Source organism: Varanus komodoensis, unplaced genomic scaffold (genome assembly GCF_004798865.1).
Source record: "Varanus komodoensis strain SLA01 unplaced genomic scaffold, ASM479886v1 scaffold36, whole genome shotgun sequence".
Classification (NCBI taxonomy): domain Eukaryota; kingdom Metazoa; phylum Chordata; class Lepidosauria; order Squamata; family Varanidae; genus Varanus; species Varanus komodoensis.
The window spans coordinates 2,478,319-2,501,423 of record NW_025335873.1 but is presented as its reverse complement, the minus strand read 5'-3'; the positions used below and the strand labels follow the sequence as shown (position 1 = coordinate 2,501,423).

Below are 23,105 nucleotides of genomic sequence, written 5' to 3'. Positions count from 1 at the left end.
GGAGGAGGAGGAGGAGGAGGAGGAGGAGTTGTGCGCACGTGCTTGGATGAGATTCCCAGGTGTGCATGAAAGATGGAGGGCTTTGGTGGGAATGGTGGAGGGGAGTGGGGAGCTGACCCAGCCGTGGCTCAGAGTTCCCCCCTTGATGTTGGAGTTGCTGGGACTAGCGAGGCCCCGGCTGCCCAAACCCTCCCGGTGAGCCAGCTCTGGATCAAGCGCTTCAAGGACAGCCACTGAGCCCCTCCCACTCCTGATGGTGGGAAAGACGCTGGCTGGGAACAGGCTGGGGAGGGATTCTTGGGGGGAGAACTTGGCACCCCAGGGGAGGTGGACACGCGGGCCCGTCGACACGCCCACCAGCTGGAACAGTTACGGGCTCAATGGGAAGACCCTCGTCATGCCCACTTCTGTAGCGCATCCGCCTCCCGAGACCGGCTCCAAACGGTTCATAAGCAGAGCTCGGCTGAGCGGGGGCAGAGCGAGGGGTCGACTTTCCACCCGGAGTGCGTGCTTCAAGGTTTGTGAATACGCTGACCCTTCCAATGATCGCTGAAGGGCCTGTCTCGTCTGGGAGGGGATGCCTCGCTCACGACCAGGGGAGCTTTCTGTGGCTACTAGCCTTGCTGGCCAGGGGCCTCCTCCACCAGAGGCCTTGCACACCTCCTGCTGCAGGGACCCTGTGGACTGTTGGTTTGCCACAGTGTGTGTGGAGGGCTGGACCCACGCTCAGCTTCCACACATTTGCCGTGCTCTCCAGAAATTAAGCTGCCAGCCAATGCATTAACAAGATCCAGAGAGAGAGGGGGGGGGGGGGGGGGGGGGAGGGGGGGGGAGGGAGAGAGAGAGAGAGAGAGAGAGAGAGAGAGAGAGAGAGAGCGCGCGCGCGAGCGCACACGTGCACCAGAGAACCTAAAACCAAAGCAGAAATTTTACAGAAGAGGGAGGGAACACGGTGTCAGCCGGTGCCAAAGCCTGCCCCCAGACCGCTTTCTCGGTAACCCCCCAAGGAAAAACCCCATCACGTTACTAGGGGTCTGACTTCAGGGTCTGCAACCAATCAGCCCTTCCCAGGCAGGGATCGTTTTTTAAAATGTTCTGCAGTTTTCCGCAAACGCAGTTGTTGAAAAATATGAAAAAGCTTGACCGCATAGGTGCACTACAGGCTAACACATGAAAATGCGGATTGTTGAGGGGTTTGTGCATCATGGGGAGATCTGCTCAGATCCAGGGCTGCCAAGTCATGCAAGTTTGAATTTGTGGCATCTTGTGCAAGCATTTCTGTGTGCTTGCTAGTTCTACTCACGAGCAGACAATGGAACAAAAGAGTTGCCAAGGTGCTCACCTTCTCCATTTTAAGCTGTTTTCCGGACAGCAGCCAGGTTTGCTGCAGAGCGCGTTTGTTTGTCTGTTTATTAGATTTCTAACCCGCCCCATTAGCCAGACGGCTCCCCGGGCGGGTTACAACCACCATAAAACCATCCAACACAGTATAAAAGCAGATCACAATGCCAATAAAACATGAAAACTGTAAAATAATAAAATGGTTCAGAAGCGCACCCACTTAACAGAACTACTGATTTATAAAAGGCACATTCCGTTGTTAAACAGCCAGTAAAAACAAATTAGCAATTAAAATACTGTCGAAATAAAAAGGTCTCTGCCTGGCACCAAGAAGAGGATGAGGAGGGTGCCAGGCGACCCTCTCTGGGGAGCTTGTTCCAAGGCTGGGGAGCCGCTCCCAAAAAGGCCCTTCTTCTGCTTGCCACTCTCCTTATTTCCTGAGGAGGGGGCTCCTCCGGTGTGGATCTCATGGGCTGGGTAGATGGATGCGGGAAGAGGCGCTCCATTAGATACCCTGGTCCCAAGCCGTTTAGGGCTTTGAACACTTGAACTGGGCCCGGGCCTCAAAAGGAAGCCAATGGACATGGCAGAGGACTGGCTTTATGGAGTTTGTTTCTGGGGGTCCAGAAAACTGGGTTGCAAGGAGCAGCTCCACGCATGGGGGCGCATGGCCCACCTCTGCTTCGTGCTCCTGCGGGCATGCCTCCATGGCTCTCACGGGCCCGCGGACCCAGAAGGTTGCCCAACCTTCTCTGCGGCGGGACGAAGCTTCCTAAACTTTCTACATACCAAAGGCTTCTCCTGTTTCATTTTGTTCCTGTGCATTGGAAGTTTATTTTTTATTTTTAGGGGCAGGGGAGAAAAAGCTACTTAGTGGCACATCTTTCATTAAAACAAACTATCCCGATGTTTTGAAAAAATGAGCATCACTCTGCTCCCAATCACTGAAGGCCAATTAATTAATTGGGCTTAACTGTATATTACATTTCAAACAATACACTCGCACTTATTTATCATGTTAATTGCAATGTTAAATAAAAAAAGGCCATAAATTATTACTTAAATCGTCAAGATGCACAACTGCAGAGAGACTGTGCTGCCGAGCTGCTCTCTGACAAGGACTATTACTTGCGGGAGATGCGTATTTGATCTGTGACGGGAACGGCGGTCACGGAAGCATCATTATCGAGACAAAAAAATCGAAGGGAAGCTGCAGATTTACGGACCGCAAAACTGGAACGCAGAGCTTCTCGCTGGGTCCCCCCTTGATTATCTCCACTGAGTGCTGCATGTCCTGCTACTAATTAAATGTAACAGATTATGAAATCGGGAAACGGCAACGTGGGCTCTTGTTTGCTATGCCCCCGTGATCTTTCAGTGCAAACCCTGTTTTACTGGCATGGGGCCAGATCTGGACCCGAAAAAGAAAGGGGAAAACAAGGCTCTTGTGTGGTTCCCCTGATCCAGAAACAAAGAAATGCACTTTTGTCCTGAGGGATGGCTTATCCATTTTGGCCGTGAAGGAATGGATCTAGCTGCAAAAGATCTTTTTCGAAATCTCTGCAGCTGCTTTCAGGTACCTTCTACCGAGAAAGGCCCATCTTGAGCAGCCAGGGGCAGACACACGGGGCTACTTGAAATAGAACGATGCTCCCCCCCCCCCAACATCCAATGGGTTTTGCTCCGTATTCCATTATACTGTATTCTCAGTCTCTCCAGTCTGATCCATGAGGGAGGGAATATCCAAAATGTACAGGTGGGTAATGCCCTTATGAGGAACAACCGGAATTGCACAACATCATGGAAGCTTTTGAGCTCCCCAGAGCATTTCATCCTGCAAAAAAGGACGGGGAGGGGCCAGGGAGAAACAAAGACCAGAAACTGGCTGGGAGTTATGGCCAGGAGGTTGGCGACTTCAAAAGACCCAGTCTCAAAATGGAGAGTCGTGGTTCATAAAGGTTGGCCAGGACTTAGGTGCTGCAGGTATTAGATTACACCTAGCAATGCATTCTGGGGTGTAGGAGGAATGGATAGTCTCCAGGTCCGGAAACACAGAGCCTGGCTCCTCTTGCCTTGAGTAAAATGCAAGGCTTTGAGGAATGGACTGAACATCTTCATTCAGAGGTGTCCATGAAACTTCAGAGCACATTCCCACATTCCTCACAACCAAGAGTCCCAGGGCAACCAGAAGAAGGCCTTCAGGACCGTTCCCCTGCTGGTGCGAAGATCCAAGCGACCGCTTTCCCCCGGGTCTGATCCCTGGCTTCTCCAGGAGCGGACAGGAAACCCTGGGAAGCTGCTGCCGGTCAGTGTTGACCATGCTGGCCTCCGTGGGCCTGTGGCTATCAGGCAGCGTCCGCTGCTCTCAGTGGCGAACAGGCGACACGCACAGTGAGTCCCGAGTGCTGGTATCCTCAAGACTAGACTGCTGCACGGCACGCTAGAGGGGGCTGCCCTTGGACCCTGGGCAGGTGCCGGAGCCCAGCTGCTCTCGGCGTCTGCCCCCTCCAGCGTGCCGAGTGAACCGCACTGGCTGCCTGTGTGTGACTTAAGGCTCCAGAACTGGGGTACAGGGCCCTAAGCAACTTGGGACCACAAGGTCCGAGAGAGTCCCTTCCCCCTTACCAACCCACCCAGCCGCTGGGATCCTCCGGGGATACTGTCCTGGTGGCTCCACGGACAGAACTGGAGCCCCCGGGAGAAAGCCCTTCCATGAGGTGGCCGCATCCTTCTGCAACAAGTGGCCGCCAGAGCCAGGCAGGTGCCTGCTCCAACCTTAAAGCACTTACGGTTGCTTTAAGAGCCAGGCAGGTGCCTGCCTCCTCAAAGCACTTCCATTTTACGACTTCTTGAACCAAGCAGCCCCAGAGAGGGGTGTTTTCTTCTTAACAACTCTTTATCCCTTGACTGGCTTTATCTTCTAGGGTGCATCACTCCGGAATCTCCTTTCCTGAACGGGGAGCCATCTATGCGCACGAGTCAAGCACCACTGTCCACTCTCAATTTCCAGGCGGCCCAGCCGCGGGGCCACCTGCCCCGCCGCCCCCTTCCTGCACCTCCTGCTTAAGCAAGCACCTCAGTCTGCCAATGGGCAGGTTGAGCCCCGAGGCCGAGAGCCTCTCCACCTTGCACAGGTATCCCTTGACCACTGGCCACATAGGCAGGGGCTTCTGGGACCTGAAGTCCTCCTGGGACTTGAAGTCAAGCTTAGAGGGCTTGGAAGGAGGGTGGGATGAGTTCACAGAGGACGGGCTGGTCCACGGCTCTCGGCCGTGGTAGCTGAATGCGTATCTGAGCAGCAGACGCTGGGAACTGACAGGGGAAGGGTTCCGAGTCTCCGCCTGGCAAGCCTCCACCAGAAACAGCATCCTGGTTGAGACAGGCCATTAATTTGAGCCCCACGGCAGATCTGTTCTCAACTCGCCGAGGAGAGGCAGCTCCACGTGTGGGTCTCCCATGGCCCCAAGGAACCCCTAGACTGGGGTAGAAGTTTCCAAGTCCCCCCCCCCGAAGAAAAGAATCGCACACACAACAAGCACCCTTTTGTTCCACCGTCCCTGCTCCCCTCCACGACGGCACCCCACAAAGTCTCCGAAGCCCCCTTCCGAGGCGGCCAGGGCGCAACTCGAGCGAGCAGATTCTTCCTTCCAAAGAGAAACCAAGGCGTATCATAAGCGGATCTCGGGTTTTAAAATTCTAATTAGCGTCTATCGGCACAAGCTCTCCTGTCAACCAAAAGGCCCTGAGAACCGGAGAAAGCTTTCGCAGCGCAAAGGAAGTGGAGTGGAAACATCGCGCCCCGCGGCTGTTGAGCTTGTCCAATGGAGCCAAGTCAGGAGACTCCTGCGTTTGGTGCGGGGGGGGGTGTTTATCGCCTGCCCCCGCCACTGCCTCCCCCCCCCTGCAGCCTACAGAGGACTCCAGGCCTGGCTGCTTCAACTCTCTGCATGTACAAAAGAGCCCAGGGCAATACCCAGCCCTGGCTGATGCGAAGCCTTCCAAGTTCTCGCTTGGAGACAAGAACGAGGAAAGAGCGGGGGGGGGGGTGGAAGAAGAAGCGTGCGTCTGTCTCTCACCACCCCAGGCCAAGAGAAGAGAAACGCTCGGTGGTACAACAAGCAGCTGCGGAGTTGGAAAGAGGAGATAACGCATGAGTGCAAAACAGGGGCAAGAGGAAGGAGGAACCCGCGCAGGAGAACAAAAAGGCCATGCCAGGCCCTGAGGACTGCCTTTTGTTCCTGGAAACTTTCTTAATTGCTGCGTTTCGGGGCAGGGGGAGCTGGGGGGGTCATTTTAGGTCCGTGTTTGCAGTGAAGGAGAAAGGACAGGGAGCTCACACGGCTGTGGGTCCTGGCTGATTCCTGGCTGTTACCAAAGTTTGCGGTAATAATAATTAATTGCAACCGTCCAGAGAGCTTCAGCCACTGAGGAAGGGGTGAGAATATGACTAGCAGTAATAATAATGATACTAATAATAGCAAGGCTAACAAAAGCATGAGCCATGGCAGCAGAAAGTTACACGCAGCGACGGTTCTGCTCATTAGGATACCCCGAATGAATGTTCTGTCCCATGGTAATCGTCGTAACAGGATCTCTTCGCTGCCTTTTCTCCTCTTTTTAAAAAAAGGCTCAGGATGGTTTACAGCACAATTAGAACACAGAATTCCCCCAGTGGATTTCGACGGCTCTTGTTTAAGAGGTCAAGCACTTTTGCGGCTTGGAGTGCAACCCGACGGCCTCCAGCTCGGAAGGTTGAGCTCCTGCCCAGCTCCTCACGGCCAGGACAGGAAGATCGGCGTTGGCTGCACACCTCAGGGCTGGAACTGGGCCTTGGAGGGGGGACATGGGTGTGCTGGAGGTGGGGCCGAGCGGGAAGAGGCCGGGGCCATGGGCTTGCTCCAGACAGTGGTCTCCTTTGCTCCCCGCTTGCCAGGACTGAACCTGGACTGCCAAACCTGGCTCTCCAGAGAAAATGAAATATAGCTCCGGGAACAGGATGCACATGAGCCTCTGCGTTCGAAGGCACGTGGGCACCTGCCCTTGGACAACAGGATGTCGCCCTTAGATTTTACAGACATAAAAGCAGCAGAAAACTACACTGTTGCTGCTCCGTGCCGTCGAGTTCTCTGTAGCTTAAGGTGCCCCTGTGGAGCGAAAGCCTTCCAAGACATCCTGACTTTGGCTGCCCTGCTGAGCGGTTGGAAATGCCAGCCTGTGGCTTCCGGCATGGAGTCAGTCCGTCATGGGCTTCCTCCTCTTTGGGCTTCCTCCTCTTCTCCTGCCTTTGACTTTAACCAGCATGACGGTTTTCCCCAGGGCGGCTCGCCTTCTCACGATGTGCCCGCAGAACACCAGCCTCGGTTGCACCATTTTTGCTTCCAGGGCACAAAAGGGCTGCCTGTGGAAACGGCGCGGGCACCCGACTAACGCGAAAGCAAAATTCAAATTCAAAGCAGCTGTCAGCGAGGACCAGCGCCCTACAGAGCACCTCGTGCCGCTCCTCCACTAGGTATACGGGATACCTGTTGCCACCTGGCCCAATGCAAAGCACTTACGTTAACCTATGAAGCCCTACCTGGAGGGGTGCCGTGTTAACATCTTCCATGGATGCCCTTCCAGGTGAATCCCCCCGCCCTGAAGGAAGCAAAGGGAAAATGACAAAGGGGGGCTTTTCTATTATTGGGCCTTGCCTGCAACTCCCTTCCTAAGGTGTTGCAACTGGCACCCACATGGTTTAGCGTCCATCGCCAGGTGAAGGCATTTCAGTTTCGTACCTGCTTTTTGGATCGTTATGGTTCGATTATGTGTTTTCCCACTGCTTGATTTCACTGGTTATGTGCACTGCCTCTTGTTCCTGGGCTAACAATTGTTATATGACGTTGGATTATTAGCTTTAAAATCTGCGGCTTTTATTTCACATGCAGTTGCTTCGTGCGCTGCCCAGAATGCCCTTGGGCTGTGGGGGGAGCATGCAGGGCTAATGAATAAATAAATAATAAATAAATAAATAAATAAATATGCAAAGAGACGCTTTCAGGCTGAAATGTTGATTTCCTTCTGCTCCCGTCTTCAAGAGCAAACCGGGGAAGCAGCTGCCTCCCTCTCTTATCTCGCGAAAGCGGAACACAGCGCCCTTTTGAGAGTCTATGATCTCTTCCCAGGCGCGTACCCCGGAAAGATGCAAAATCAGAAATTCTACCTTTCTGATGCTCAGAGTTGCTCAAACCGTGCTGTACGGCAAACAGATCACATTGAAGACAACCGCGATGTCTCTCGGAGCCGCGAGTCGTTAAACTGTATGTTTGGGCATGAATAGAAATCTAAAACTCTCCCCACAGCTAAAGGCATCTCTTCTGAGGAAGGAGACATAGTATTTTAAGCCTCTGACACTTCTAATGTACCAAAGCGCCTCCGCTGTTTTGTCGACTAGACTTTTATTGCTACGGCGCAAACGGCTGTCATTGAACTGTTACCGAAGGGCTGCGTCCCGATTGGCTATGCGGAAGGGGCTTCACGTGGGATTCAGCCAATCGGAGGAAAACGGACCCATGAAAATGGGCTTCGGCTTATTGGCTTGCTGGAGTGATTTGAGGGGCTTTTGGCCGGCAGGGGAGACCAAAAGCTTTTTGGCCTGTCTGACCCTCTGATGGACAGGTGAGGATGTGGCAAGGTTTGGGTTACCGGGACGGCTGCAGCTTTGGACGATATCCAGTGGCAGCCCCACCGAGTCGGTTGCACAATAGAAGGTGTCATGCTTCTGGGGACAACCCCTCCCCCCCGCAATGCCTTAAGGGGCAGTTAAGTGGAGTTATGCTGACCCATCCCATCTCGGGAAGGAGTGCTCCACGTCGGCCCCCCGAGTGCCGAATTGCCATGAGGCGGCGCGTGCCCAGCAGAATCATTGGGAACAAAGCGCTGGCACTTCAGTTTGACCGGGACAAGGAGCAGAGCCTTCTCAGTGGTGGGACTGCGGATGCAGAACATGCTACCTGCCAGGACTGGGCCAGCCCCCTTCTTTGTGGAGCAGAGGACGGAAAGGTACTGAACTATCCATCTTTGGACAAATGCAGCTGCAGATATTTTCAACTATTCTTTTCAAAGACTGAAAGTCGTCTGGGGAACTTTCCGTGCAGGAAAGACGGGTGTGCGTCACATGCAGAAGAAGAGCGGCCACGGCAGTGCTTGCAAGTGCTCGATTCCTTCTGCGAAGCTGCCGTAGCCTAACGCATTGGGGTGACCTCTTGCCGGTACTGGGGTAACGCCCTCAGGTTCACCCCGGAAGCCTGAAGCCTCTTTTCAAAAGAACCATTCCTGCCCATTCGACCGGAGTTCTCGAAAAACGCCGGAGGAGATGTGGACGGGTGCAAGATGCCGCCTGCTGTCCCAGGCAAAGGCTGGCGGAGGGGACATTGCCAAATGCCCGCTGAGTGGCAGGCTCGGGGGACTCCTCCGCAGAAGCACCAGGCCCAGAGGGGGACAGCGCCACAGCGGCCCCCACGGCAAGGCAGGCTAGCCCTCCGGAGCACTGCTGAGGGCTTGCCAACGCTGAGGTGGCCTGCCGCTGGGGGGCGCGCCTCCTCAGGGGGCCTGTCTCTAGGCAAGAGGCCCTTGCAGCCGGGCAGCTGGGCACGGACGCTCCTCCGAGGAGCCCCTGTCAGGACTGGGGCTGAGTGGCCCCGCAAGCGCTCGCAGAGCCAGGTGCGCCTTTGTGGGTGCTCACGAGGAACACCCGAGGGGCCGCTGGAGGCCCGGGAGGCCAGCAGAAAAGGCTGCCCCGCAGCAACACGAGTTGCCCTGGTGGCTCCTTCTGCTCTGGCCCCTGCATCGCCGCGCCTTGCTCCAGGTCATTCCTGCCTGGCTCCAGCCCTGCTCCAGTTTGTTCCTGCCTTGCTCCAGCCTGCGCCCTCTCTGCTCTTCCTGTCTTTCCTCTGAGTAGACCCTGCCTCACTCCAGCTGCTACTGGACTTGCAAAGTCTCTCCAGGAAACCGACCCTGGAGCTGTGCTCGGAATCCCCCGCTCCGCGTGCGTGCGTGCGTGCACGCGTGAACTCGGGCCGCCCTCTTCCGTGCCTCTGCCCTGGCCCTGCCGAGTTGCCCCCGGCCCCTGGCCCTGTGCACTCAGCCTGAGCCTGCACCCTGGACGCGGCGTTCTGCCCTTCCCCGCTGCTGCCCCCGGCCGGCTCCCACAGCTGCGGCGTGGCTGGCACAACTTCGGGGCACGTGAACGGGCTGACCTCGGGAATCCCCCCCCCTGCAGCACGCAACTCTTCCAGCCTCTGGCCAACGGGGCCGCTGTTCCTCAGGGGAGGGGGGCAGGCCAAGAGAGCCCCCCCCCCACCCCAGGTGGCGATCCCCGGCTGCCGCAAGTGGCAGAAGCCTCCGCTTACCTGCGATACTGTGATGCTGCATTTCTTTGCCAGCTCCTCTTTGGCTTCTTCGCTGGGGTAGGGATTGCTGAGGTGCGAGTAAAAATACTCATTCAGGATTTCTGTGGCTTGCTTGCTGAAGTTACGCCTTTTCCGCCTGCAGAGAGAAAGGGGCACGCAAGAAAGGGAGGGGACAATCACAACGGCGGGACTCCCTCGGTGCAATCTAGCTAGATCTCTGGGGCACTTCCACTTTCTCCAGTCCAGGCATACATCTGCACCCCTTGAGTAAGTCCCCCTTTTTCCCCGGCCTTTTTTCAAAGCTAACCATGCCCAGTGGTTGCAGGTATCCCTCACTGGGGGATTGCTCCAGCCCCCGGATCGTTTTAAGGGCCCGACTCAGCACTTTCCCCAGCTCTACCATCCCTTTCGCTGGGTGCAGTGAGCACGGCTGGCTGGCAAATGCTGTGGATTGAAGGGTATTTTTCTGTCCAAACATGCATAGAATTGCGCCTTTCATGGGAGGGGCCGTTTAGGCTCTGCTTCAGGCCACAGAGTGTCTTGAGACGGCACTGCCACTAACTCAGATCCAGAGGTGCATGGGAAGGAGTCGCCATGTTGCTTTTTATTCCCAAACGATCCTCTTGGAAGGACAGCGCTGTGTTTGTTTTAGCTCGGAATAGAAGCAATCCAAAAAGAAATGCTAGCCAAGTACTGGGGATGGTCCAACAGGTAATGAACTGATTTAGTTATTCTATTTCAATTAGCTGTGTTCTGTATTTTGTTCCAGTCACCCTAAATGTCTTGGGTCGGGCGTGTTCTCCTTCTTTGCTGTGGCGTGTGCTGCTGTGCAGAAAGGTCTTGGATGGGCAGCGCAGGGAGAGCTGTGAAGAGGTCATTAAGCATCAACAGGGAGTGCATGAACTTTCCCAGAACAGTTGCTTTGGAGCCATACCAAGACTTTATGGTCTTCAGTTCCTTGGGAAGTGCACCAGAAAAGAAAAATGCTTTGAAGCCATGTCTCCCAAGTACATTAGATAAGAGCTGCTTTTGGCTGGGAGAACCAAAACTGTTTCCTTTACTGAAGCACCTTTATCTCACCTCTGTTTCCCAGGAAGGGTGAGGGGTTGGATCTGTGTGATAGGAACCTTATAAAATCCATGGCAAGAGGGGCTGTTGGGGAAAAGAATGGATGCATCACTCAACCAAGCAACTTAGATGCCCCTGGCCTATTGACGGAACCAACAAGGTCACAGAGAAATGGAGTCACATTTTCTTTGCCTGTTTATATTTTGCATCATATTTCAATGCCGTGTTCAAACAACTGTGCATCATTCTTGACACAAGTGGTTAGTTTCTCCCTCAGTATCCTCAAATCTAAAGCGAGGATCCTTGATTGGAAGAGGCCCCTGCAGTTAAAATATGTCTGACACTTTTTGAGTTCGCTGAAAATACGATGATACTGAACGCTATCCTATTTTGCACATTCAGCTCCTGCATCGTAATTTTCTGAGTCAGGATCTCCTTCTCCTTTTCGAAATCATGTGAATAATCTTCACATTGTTAAAGGACGTTCTATTAAGCTGCTCCTTCTGTTTGCTCTATATGCATGCACAGTGCTTTCTTTTGCAGAATTCTCTTTAGAAAAGCCCCTTTAAGTATTTTCCCTCCAAGCTCCATTCCCCCTCCAGGCTCGCCACGATCAAACTGCCGAAACCAGAAGACAGCAGCTCCGTGGGGAGTTTCTGTCTGACGCACTGCATCCCATCAGTATCATGGTGTGCTTATCCCCCGGCAGTCGGCCGCTCTCCCTGGAGCCGTGTTTATCTCATTATTCCACTTCCACCTATTTTCATCTCACTTTGTGAGACTTTGTGCTCCGCGAGAGAAGCAGCTTGCAAAATTTCCCTCCAAAAGGGACACTTCCTTTGCCAAGCGCCAGCAAATTCTTTCTTTCGGCACACCTGCTAGTAGCGGGACTCACTCCTCTTGGGAAAGGACAGGACTTGCATCTGCATGGAGGAAAATGACCTACTTGCAGCTCCAGCTGCGAGCAAGGAGATGGTGACCATTTTTGGGAAATGCGCACACACGCCCAGGCTTAGGATCAGGTTTGCAAAACCTGCCCTTTCAGAAAGGGGGTCGGTTTCGAGGCTGCATTTTTCAAAAAGCGCGAGTTTTCACCCTTTGAGAGGGGAAGCACACATTGGCAGCGCACGGGGAAAATCTTTCCCCCCTTCTGCTCAAAACCCTTTGGGGGGTCTTATTTTTAGCGACTGAATCAATGCACAGGAGCCATGTGCTAAGTGAGAATTTTCTCCACGGAGGTCACATGCTTTCCGGATGCTTCCACTGCCCCCCCCCGTCATTGTCGGGAAAGCTGCGAAGCGTTCAGAGGGGCTTTCTCCAAGAAATGCGGGACCAGGAGAACTACCTGAACGACCCCCTTGCCCCTTCAGTGAAATCCTCCGGCATACAGAAGTGTGCACACACGCATACACACCCACGGGGAGTGTTTAAACACCACAACATTCCCCATTTCGGGGAGTCCATACGATAAGAAGAAGTTGTTCAAGTTCAAGCCAAGTCAGCAGCTGCAGATTTTAGCCGCTTCAGGGGGCCAGCAACGCAGCGTGAATAGCCCTCCGCAAGCGTGTGGCCAGGCGGGAGGCATCGTTTTGGCACCGGGACACCTGCGCATCTATGGCAAGTCACTCGGAGCCCCAGGAGTCCCAGTGCCCGTGGGGCCGTGTATCCACCCCATGTTTCAGCCTAGACTTTCACGGTGCTGAAGCCGCACTGACATTGGAGCCCCCAAATCCCACCCTGGCGGGCTATCAAGATGGCTTTGCCTGAGGGGAGGAGCTCGTGCTGGGCCGGCCGCTCCAAGCACGCACCGGCGCGGCCTACCTGGCGTCCAGGAACCGCGATCTCAGGATCATGACGGCTTCGCAAGTGCTTTGTTTGAGCTGCATCTGGATGGAGCTGAACTTCCGGTGGATGATGCCAACCATCCTCTCAATCTCCTTCGGGGAAATGGGCCGTGTTCGACTTTGCTCTCGGAGGAGGTTCATCACGTGCGTGGTGAATTCGTTACAGGCCTAGGGAGGAAGGGGGCAGTTAGAGGGGAAGTTCTGGCTGCTCTGGACGCCCCCCCCCCCACCCCCACCCCCAGTGCTGCACTCCCAGGAGCAAGTCACAAAATCAGGGGATCCTGGCACTTCGGAGAGGCGAGGGGGAGACGTGGCCTGTTTGGACGTCGCTGCTCTGCCTCCCCACAGCCAGAGCTCTGTAGGGCTTCATCCCTTGGGGACATGCCCCCCCCCAATCCCCAAGAAGGCCCTTTGGAGCCCAGGCAGCATCTCTGCTTCAATTGCTACCGGCAAAACTTTGCTGGCCCTCAGAGGAGGCTGTCTGTGCGCCTCTGCATGAGTTCCTCTCCTGGCCTTCCAACCAGCTCAGGCTGGTGTTTCTACTTCCTGCACGACTGGATCGTGAGCAGCAAAGTCGGGGATGCCCCTTGCAGCTCGGCACATGGAACGGCCCAGGACCCCCACCCCCCACCCCCTTATGCATGCTCTGTGCAGGGATTCACACAGAAAAACAAGGGCAAGGAATACTCTCACACTCTCAGAAAGAGAAGAAAGGAAAGGCCCCTTTCAAGTGCTACACAGGAGCTTGCCTTGGACGCAAATGTGGAGAAAGAGTGTGCCATGAAAAGGCTGGGACAGGAACTTGAGCCCGGCTTGTGGGCTGCCCAGAAGCTTCTGTCCGGCTGTGTGGGACAGTGGTCAACCCTGTGGGCACTCAAACGGACAGTCCCCCATGCCGCACGACTCCACACTCCCAGGGAGGGCTCCAAAATTTGCAGGCAGCTGCATTGACCTGGATGAACAACCTGGTTCCTGTAGATCACAAGCTATATTTGAGCCAACAATGTGATGCAGCTGCAAAAAGGGCAAACGCTATTTTGGGCTGCATTGACAGAAGCGTCACTTCCAAAACATGTGAAGTCCTAGTTCTCCTGTAACCAGCGCTAGTCAGAGCTCAGCTGGAGCCCTGTGTCCACTTCTGGGCACCCACTATGTTTTTAAAACACAGAAACGTTGAGTGAGTCAGAAGGGATCTCCTGGGCCATCTAGTCTGACCCCAGGCTCCAGCCGGCTTTGCTCATGAAAGCTAGAAGGGGTGGAGAGAAGGGCAATTGATCCGGGGACTGGAGGCAAAGCCCTATGGCAAAAGAATGAGAGAAATGGGCATGTTTAGCCTCAAAAAGAGAAGGCTGAGGGGTGAAACAATCGCATTCTGAAAGGCTGTCTTGAAGAGCAAGGACAAGGTCTCTTCCATTCCAGAGTGCAGGGCACGGAATAATGAACTTAAGCTGAAAGAAACCTGACTTAGACAAGACAGCAGGGAGAATTTCCTGACTGTCGGAGCAGTGCAACAATGGAGCCCGTCACCTGGGGAAGTTGTGGGCTCTCCCACACCAGAGACGTTCGGAAAGCCCCTGGACAGCCCCCTGAACGGGGTGCTGTGGACTGGACCCGATGGCCTGCTGGTCCCTTCCGACTCGACTATTCTACGAGTCTCGTTTTGTTCTCCGTCAGGAGCAGATCTTTTGCAAAGGCAAGGGGCTTCACTGCCCATTCAAGACTAGGCCAGCTCTCGAAAACTTTGGATTACGAAACGGAACAAAGCATTACTGCTGGGCAAAACAAGCAAACAAACAAGCGAGGGAGGGAGCGAACAAACAAAGAACCCCCTCCCCGTGCAAGGAACTCACCGGTGAACCTACAAGTAGTTAAGAGGTTAAAAGCGAAAAGTTTGCAAAGATCAAGAAGAGAGAATGCGCAATCAAACAAACGATCAAAGGACGGAAGGACGGACGGGAGAAAGAAGCACACAACCCCACCACACTCATGATCGTTTCCCCCAAACATCTCTCACAACGTATTATAGCGAATGCAAGCGCTGATTAGCAATTTGGCAGTCGACCAGCAGATCCGCAGGATTCACGGCGCTTCCCTTTCAACCAGTAGTTCATACATGATTAATTAGAACATCTCATTTATGTAGTGCGCACTTCAGTTCATTACTCTAAGTAAAATTTGTTAAGTATTTACATTTAGATAATTAAAATCCGGGTACACCCTTAAGAAAGACGCACAGGGTTCCCCGCGGAGAGGCTCTTCTTTGCCTCGGCACAAGAAAAACAGCGGAACCAGAGGCTCCCCCCCCGCCCCCCATGGGACGGTGAGGACCCCTCCCTGCCGAGCAATGCACCCCGAGAAGCACTGGGGTGGCAGAAGGACGGCCACACAGAATTGCTTTGTGAAGGGCGATGGGGAGGGGGCTTTTCAGACCTTGACGCTCCTTTGGGGCAGGGACAATCCCACCCCCTGAGTAGTTCCTTCCCATTCGGGAGCCAGAAACATGTGTGTCACGGATCCCGTCCTGGCCAGAGGAAGACAAGCACTCTTTCCGACCTGGTGGCCTCCAGAAACTGGACTACAGCTCCCAGCAGCCCCAGTCAGTTGAGGTCCGAATGATTTGGAAAGCACTAGATCGGGGTGGCTGTCCAAGGCCTGGACACGCTCTGCCGGGAGACCACCCTGGCTAGACGGGTATGGGATACGGGGTGGGTTACTCTGGAAGGATGGCCAGGGGGTCCTCTGTAGCACCGTGAACCGTCACAGTGTCCAAAAGCCAGGCGGGTTTCTTGAATCCACACCATGTGCTTCTGGGCTCCAGCTTGCCAAGGAGAGGAGCGGACGTCTCGCAGCTGCCTTCCCCAGTCGTCCTGTAGAGAAGGGCTGCTTTGGCTGGGAGAACGGGGCCGCTTCCTCGCAGAAGCAGGTTTGCTCCCAGGAAGAGGGGCTGGGGCCTGGGTGTACTGACAGCCCCAGAAATGGGGGAGAGAAGAACTCTATCAAACCCATGGCAAAAAGTGCTGTTTCTTATCCTCACCTCAGGGACCAGAATGGATACGCTGCTCCCCTGGGGAACTCTGGAGGCCCATGGAGCATCCCCGGCCCGCTCAGGGAACCAACGTGGCCACTGAGACGGGGAATGGAGCCTTCTGTGCCCCTTTCCATTCTGCATCCATATTTCGGCACTGTGTCCAGTCAGCTGCCACCTCACCCTTGACACAAGCAGTTCAGTGGGATCTCATGGGGGGAGAGTCGGTTGGACCCATGGTCCACTTCGTAGGGGGGCCAAGGCTCAGTGGCAGGGCATGACAGTCGCACGCGGAACGTACAACCCTGATTCTGGCCCACCTGCACTGCCAGTGCGTGTATTTTTGAGCCCAATTCAAGCGGCTGCTTTTCACCCACATGGCCTGATGCCACTATCCCTGAGGGGGCGCCCCTCCTGGCGTCGATGTACCCATACATTACCTTCCTCTTCTGAAGTCCTCTTCCAAGTGGCTCCTCTAAGAAAAGTCGGGGGGATTGAAACCAGGGGCAGGGTCTTTTGGACAGTGGCCCCTGACTGAGGAATGTTCTCTCCAGTGCAGCCAGCCTGGGGCCCACAGAGCCATCTCTCTGGTGTGCTGCTTCCCCAGATATTTGACCGCTCACGTTAAGTTTTTTAATGGGTCCTGGGATTTCCCTTTACTGTTGATCAAGTAAAGCCATTTCATATTTTTGAATTGATATTTATATGTTTATATTATGCTTTATGCTGTATTTTTAAGCTGATGATGGGTGGGACTCGTGGGTGGGACTTTGTCTGGGGGGGATTGTGGCTGTATCTTATTATTGAAATTATTCATTGTATTATGTATTGCATCATGTATTATACTACTGCATTAAGGTTTGTTTGATTTTGTATCACTTACAGTTAAATATTATATTGCTTGATTGTATGGTTCTAATGTATTGTATTTTTATGGTGGTGGTGTTGCTGTCGTTGTATTGTAAGCTGCCCAGAGAGCCCTGTGGGCTATAGGGTAGCATATAAATGTAAGGAATGAAATGAAGATTAAAGGAATGAACGAAGAAGGGTTTCACTTCTGCTAGGGATGTCAGCAAGCTGGGAAGTTTGGCTCATTTGCACTCAATGGACTTTTAAGAGAGATCCGAGGCTGGTCAATTTTTTTTGGAGGGGGGAGGGGATCTGGCAGGCTTTTACATCTAGGATGGGTGAGGGTTTGCACGTTCTTTTAAAGAAAGTTTGTCCAAATCAGGCTACTTGCCCAATTTCAGATTTTGTGCAAATTTATCCCATTCACACAAACAATGTTAACTTTTGTGTTCTGTGCAAATTTTCATAAAATTGCCGGATTTGTGCAAATGAGCCGACTTGATGCAAACTTTCTTAGTGCTTTTTTTTTCTTGGTCTTTAGATGCACAAATCACACCTTACCCTTGAGATAAACACCCGTGAGCTTGCACCTTTACATGGCAGTGCCGGCTCAGGTCCAGCAAGCCAGGATCCAGGTGCCTGAATGTCCCGTCCCCCCACCAATTAGCTTCCTCACATCCTTAACTTCTGCAGCTGCATCTCTGTGCACGAGGCCTGCTGGATCTGGCCAAAAAGTCCCGATATCCTGTTGTCCACAGTGGCCCATGAGGTATCCTCAGGAATCTGGCAAATGTGGCTCAAGACTCAACAGCCGGCAAGCAAGGCCCGGGGGCAACCAGCCATGCAAGGCTCTGGCCCTCCTGCCGGCAGACCACAGTGCAGGACCTGAGTCAGCCTCTGCGGCTCAGAGGACGGTTAGATGCCCTCTTCACGCACTCCGGGCACCTCTTAATCTCCCACCAATTGCACAATTCATAGAACAGCCCAGGTTCCAGCATCGGCTGGGAGGAGGGCAATCTTGGCCCGCATTCTCTAGAGCCGTCTTATGTAGGAACGGTAGAATCTTTCATTTCGAGGGCTGATGTGTAAACGCTTGCAACTTCCCCTAGTGCATGCCTTCGTGTGCACCGTTTCCGGATGCGTGCGGCTGTTCTGCATACCATCTCCCTCAATGAATGCGTTTCTGCACACGGTAAAGGAGAATTCCGCTGCCGTTCACAGATTAGTTTGCTCACATTTCAGCCCGATTTCCCCAGCTGGGGGCCTCCCTGATGCTTCGGACTACAATTCCTAGCCTCGCTGACCCCCGGCCTTGCAGGCTGGGGCTGGTGGGAAATGGTGTCCGAAAGCTCTGGGAAGCCTCATGGCAGGCAAAGACGGCTTCTTGCCCATCCTGGGAGGGAGGCGGCATCAAACCTCCGAAGAGTTTTGCGTGCCTCCCTCGTGCCTTTCCCGGCTCCACAAACAGCCTTTCGGAGCTGGGGCAGCCAGGCGATACCCGCGCAGGCGAAGGCGGGTTCCCAGCTGCTTGGGGAGGTTTGGGACTCTTACAATACTTTTGCCTACAGCAAAAATGTATTTCAATGTAATTATAGAAGATAGCTTTCAATATGTCATCTCTATTATAGTAGCTGTAAATTATGAAGGGAAGCATTTCTCCTGGCAATGAGAAAGTGGGGAGGGAAGCTGATGGCATGACACACTTTCTGCAGGGGTGGATTTCTCCCCCACACACACACACACACCCTCCTCCCTGCTGCTTTAAAGTGCATTCCCTTAACTGGCAACAAATGTCAAAATCAGATTCGGGGCAGGGAGCAGGGAGGGGAATGCAGCGAGACTGGCAACGCCGGCCTGTGCTGCCGGGTGCAAAGAAGGAAAGGCCTGCATGGAAGGGTGGCGAGAGACGGTGGCTCTGCAGTGACGTGGCCGCAGTACGCAGCCACGGTCCAGAGGGGCAGGATTGTGGCTGAGGCGGAGGGATGGAGGCAGCGACGGGCACGCCCTGGTCGCCCGCATGCCACGCTCTGAGCGGGGCTCTTGGGTCTCCTGGAGGGTCGCTGCGGATGCCAGCACCAGAGTCCACCCTCAGCCATCAAGGGCTTGGGCAGGAATGGCCCTCGCTCCACTGCATCACGCCGGATGAATCCTTGCAGGGTTCTGTCTCCAGCTCGGGCCCTCCAGATCTGAGGGGAGCCTGGCAAAGGTGGAGGCGCTGGGGACCGATCCCCGCACCTCGCTCTTGCCCAGCACCATCTGAACGCAGGTGCACAGCCTCCGTCGGCAAGAGGGCCGAATATCACTGTGGGGATGCCCTCAGGGGCCGCTTCTCGGCAGTGGGGGGTGCCAGAGACAACGGCCCTGTTTGCAGAGTCCAAACAAACCGGCGGCGGCAGCTTGTGGCTTTGTGCCAGATGCTTAAGTGCCTGTGGAGGGGCATCTAGACCTATGCAAAAGCTGGGGAAGCACCTGGTGGGCAGTGGCTGAGTGGGGGGGGGGGTTGTCCTTTTGGGGAATCCCGGACTGTGCAGCCTGGACTGGCCTCGCCATCAGCTACCTCAGTCATGAGACCTTTTCATCCTGGAGAGAAGCGCAAGGGGCGGTGACGTGGCCCCCAGGCCCCTGTGCCAGGAATGCGGGCTTCACCCGCTCGGCGGCTTCCATGGGACAAGGGGACCCAGGCCCCAGAACCAGTGAGCTCCCTTGTTGCTGTGCATTTGCGGCGGCGACAAGGTGAAGGGCCTTTTCAGGGGCGGCCCCCGCCATGGAACAAGTTCCGCAGGGCATTTAGTACATTGCTGGGGCTTGGTGGCCGTTGGACAGGGTTGAATGGGGTCTTTTCAACTTACGGTATTTTTTCCTGTTTTAGATTTGTTTTAAATGTTACATTGTTAACTGTTATGATACTTTTACATGTTTCAATGGTGGATTTTATGCTGTTTTGCTTTGTTTTGAACAGGCTGTTGCGAACCGCCCAGAGAGCTTTGGTGGTTGGACGGAATAGAAAACAAACAAACAAACAAATGCTTTGCCATTGCAGCTTTGTGGCTTTTATATTAGGATATAAATAATAGGATAGATTGCATTTTGGAGTTTGACTCTTTGGCAAACGCTGGCTATTGGGCGAAAGAGAACTATAACTAGAGCAGCAGCAACTGCTACCAAGACTTGGGCCCCGTTATCGGCTCATTCCCAGCGGAATCTTGGCTTGTGGACTTGACTTGCAAGCACTTGAGGAGCCAAGGAAAAACCGTCTGTGCAAAGGCTGCCGTGATTGTTTGTGCCTGTGGTGGCGTGGGGTGTGGAACACACGGCCCGATTGCGACAGGGATCGCTTGCAATGCTTTCTTGACAGGGGGGATCCCTCTCTCCCTGCAGTCACAGTTCGGGCTGCAAGGAGGGCCAGAGGAAGAGCGGATCCCGGTGGAGGTGGAGACCACTTCGGCCCAAAATTCAGCCAGTGGAATTCCTGCAGCAGCCCTGTTCAGCCGATGCGGAAACAGAAGGGGCCACGGGGCTGGAGCCGTCTGCGTGTCGCGAGGCTCACTGGGGCATGCAGCCGAAAGCATGCTTACAAGCACGCTCGACGCCCCCTAACCCACGGAGGTCACCCTTGAACTAGATCGGAGGAGATTCCAGATGGAGCCGCACAGCGAATCCAAAGCCCGGAATTCACTTCTCTTTGGCCACCCCTCCGCATGGCTTGAAAAAGGGGTTAGGGAGATGGGGCGACTAGTCCTCATGCTTCTTGGCCACCTCCAGGATCATGGCACGGGGCAGGAGGGGGCCGGCGCCCTTTTCTTGTGCTCGGGGGCTAGCTGCCCCCTTTGTGAGCAGAGTGCCCGGCTGCACAAGCCCCCGAGGGACCCAGCGAGGCCTTTCCTACCTCCGTACGGGCGATACATGTGTGTGCGTGTGTGTGTGCACAGACGACAGTGGGTTTGATAACGGTTGCACGCCTATTGTTCTGCAGCACACCCGCCCCGCTGCGTCTTCTTCGCCTGCCCCCCGTCCTCTGCCTCGCTTCCCTGCTGGCGCCCCTCCCACGCCTGTCTGCCCCCCACCACTTCCACCTGTAACAACCACCTTTCAGAAAACTCGCGGCCAATCGAGGAGCAGTGCTCCCGTTCGCCCCTCAGCCGCGGAGACAGCAACGCTCCCCCGACAAGCCGGTATGAGACAGCTCGCTGCAAAGCACGGGGAAAATTATCATATTTCTGTACGGGAGACACTGCTGGGTGTCGGCGGCAGCAGGGGAAAACTTGCGTGTTTCACATCAGCTCTGTCTCTTGCTCTCCCGGCAGCGTGCCCCCCCTCCCGCCCCCTGACTTTGCCCACCCCACCTCCGTTTCCTGGGGTTTGGAGGGATGGATCTGACATTTCAGCTGAAACCTTTCCAGATGGAGCTACGGGGCTTGAGCGCAGGGCCCCCTTCCAAATGCTTACATTTATTACAGTCAGAGGCTACAAGGCCAGGGAACCGAAGTGCCTGCAACACTCGGAATTCATGCCTGCCCTGCTCTGTCTGCGGAGGCTTCGCAGGCGTCGCTCTCGTAGAAAGCGGGCTTCGGGGTTGCCTTGGCTCCCCGAAGATTATAGCAAGAGGTTTAGAGAGCTGCAGGAAGGCAACTTGCAGGCTGGGAGTAGACGTCCGCCTTTCTTGGCTGCAATGCATCTCGCAGAAAATGAAATGTGAGGGTTGCACCCGCGCGCACACACACAGCATGTGTGGAAAATGTGGGGGGAGTTTCTAGGGGCCAGTCAGACGCTGACAAGAAAAGCCAACATAGTGGCCGTTCTGTGTGCCTCGGTGTTGCACGCACGACGTTGCGACACGGATGCTGAAACGGGCGAAAATATACCCTAGACCAGCCCCAGCACCTTCCGGGGAGGAGGGCAGCCTTCGGTGAGCCCCCGTTGAAGAAGCGGATGTGGGACGGGTGGTGCTCCAGTTTTGTCCTGCCTGAGGAAGCCTGGCTCGGATGGCCAGCCGTACGCCACGGGCCTCCACACAGCCGATGGAATGCAGACTTGGAGGGGAGAGAAAGGTGACCTGGGCCAGGTGGTTCAGTCTCCCCTGTGAACTCCCGGGAAATGCACAGCGGAGAGAAGCGCTTCTCAGCCTGTGCACAGAATAATACCCAACACCCTCCTGGAGCACTGGACTACTACTCCCATCACTGGCCCTTGCTGGTTGGGGATGATGGGTGCTGTTGTCCGGCATGCTTCTTTATCTTTATTTATTTATTTATTGGATTTTGAGCCCACCCTATTAACCACACAGGTCCCATGTTTAGAGAGAAGGGGTCTATCTTTCTTCCTGGAGTAAACACCACGCAAGTGAGATACTGAATCAGTCCTGAGCCAGCCCCCCATTTGCAGGATGGGGATCATCAAACTGGATGCCCAGCTGGTGAACAGGACCCCACCCCCCGTGTATCCAAGGCCCCCCAGGAACGGCACGAACTCTGTGGAACAGCACGGCAAGCATCTGACCTGTTCGTACTTCTCCAGCTCCGTGTGATAGATTTGCCGGATCTGGGTCAGTTTGGCTCTGTAGTCTGAGTGCTCGATAGAGTTATCGGAAGAGCCTCCGGAAGCCGCTGCCGCCGCCGCCGCCGCTGCCGATCCTCCCCCTTTCTCGGGACCCGAAACACCCTCTGCCAGAAGCATATTGTCCAATCGCATGAGCTGTGGGTCCGGGGGGTCCTCTTCTTGCGCTCCTCGGATGCTGAGACCTTGGCGAAGGGAAGCGGGAAGAAGGAGAAAGCAGGCTCAGTTAACCTGTCCCAGACTGGGCAACCTGGATGCCTGCTTCCCCGGCTCAGGCACCTGAGGCAGAGAGCAGCTCCTGGCCAACTCGAGGCCGCTCGGAAAAATCTGCGGCACTGTTGTTCCAGTTCCGGATCTACCACACTCCCAGCTTCGAGACTGAACACAGATTTGGATGCAGTCTGAGCTTGCCATCTGCGTATTGGTCGATCGATCGATCGATCGAATTTCTATACTGCCCCATAGCCGAAGCTCTCTGGGCAGTTCACAGCAGCACCTTTTTAAAAACAACATAAAGCACACCACTGAGACATATTAAGGCATCAGAAAAGTTAGCGATACAAAAATTAAAACCAAATTTAAAACAGGAAAAACCCAGGCCGTTCACTCTCATCTGACAATGAGCTTGCAAACAGACCAAAGGAGAGAGACCAAATGCATGTACGTTTGACAAACACACGTGGAGAATGCGGCCTTTTAGACATGTGACAGAGCAACAGGGAAAAGTGCAAAGGTGTGTAGGTCTGGAAAAGTGGGAGTGAAGATACCCGTGCACGGAGTTTTACGCAAGAAGAAAACAAATACTGCCATCAAGTCGGAATCTGGAGAACTTCAGCAAGCTTGGCTTCTGCCGATTTGCACATCCCTAGCGAAAGCACGCGAACCTGTCCGCACTCTCTCGCCAATCCTGCGCTGTGCCTGGTGGGGAACCCCTTCACTTGCTTCATAGGCAGCCCCCACCCCGACTTTAAAGAGAGCTACTGATAAGCAAGGATACCTACCCGGGGCCCAGACTTTCCAACGAACCCCAATGCCGGC

General features: G+C 54.5%; 1 protein-coding gene across 1 annotated transcript in view; it reads right to left on the bottom strand.

Moving 5' to 3' along the window:
* The window catches only part of PBX3 (PBX homeobox 3), a 45,307-nt gene extending 23,059 nt beyond the window's left edge, over positions 1–22,248 (bottom strand). The window contains exons 1-3 of the mRNA XM_044440155.1: positions 22,011–22,248; positions 12,618–12,808; positions 9,729–9,864 (exon numbers count right to left, since the gene is read on the bottom strand). Of these exons, the coding sequence (XP_044296090.1) occupies positions 9,729–9,864; positions 12,618–12,808; positions 22,011–22,202 (519 nt within the window). The 5' untranslated portion in view covers positions 22,203–22,248. The remainder of the gene's footprint in view (positions 1–9,728; positions 9,865–12,617; positions 12,809–22,010) is intronic.
* Between the last annotated feature and the right edge of the window lie 857 nt (positions 22,249–23,105).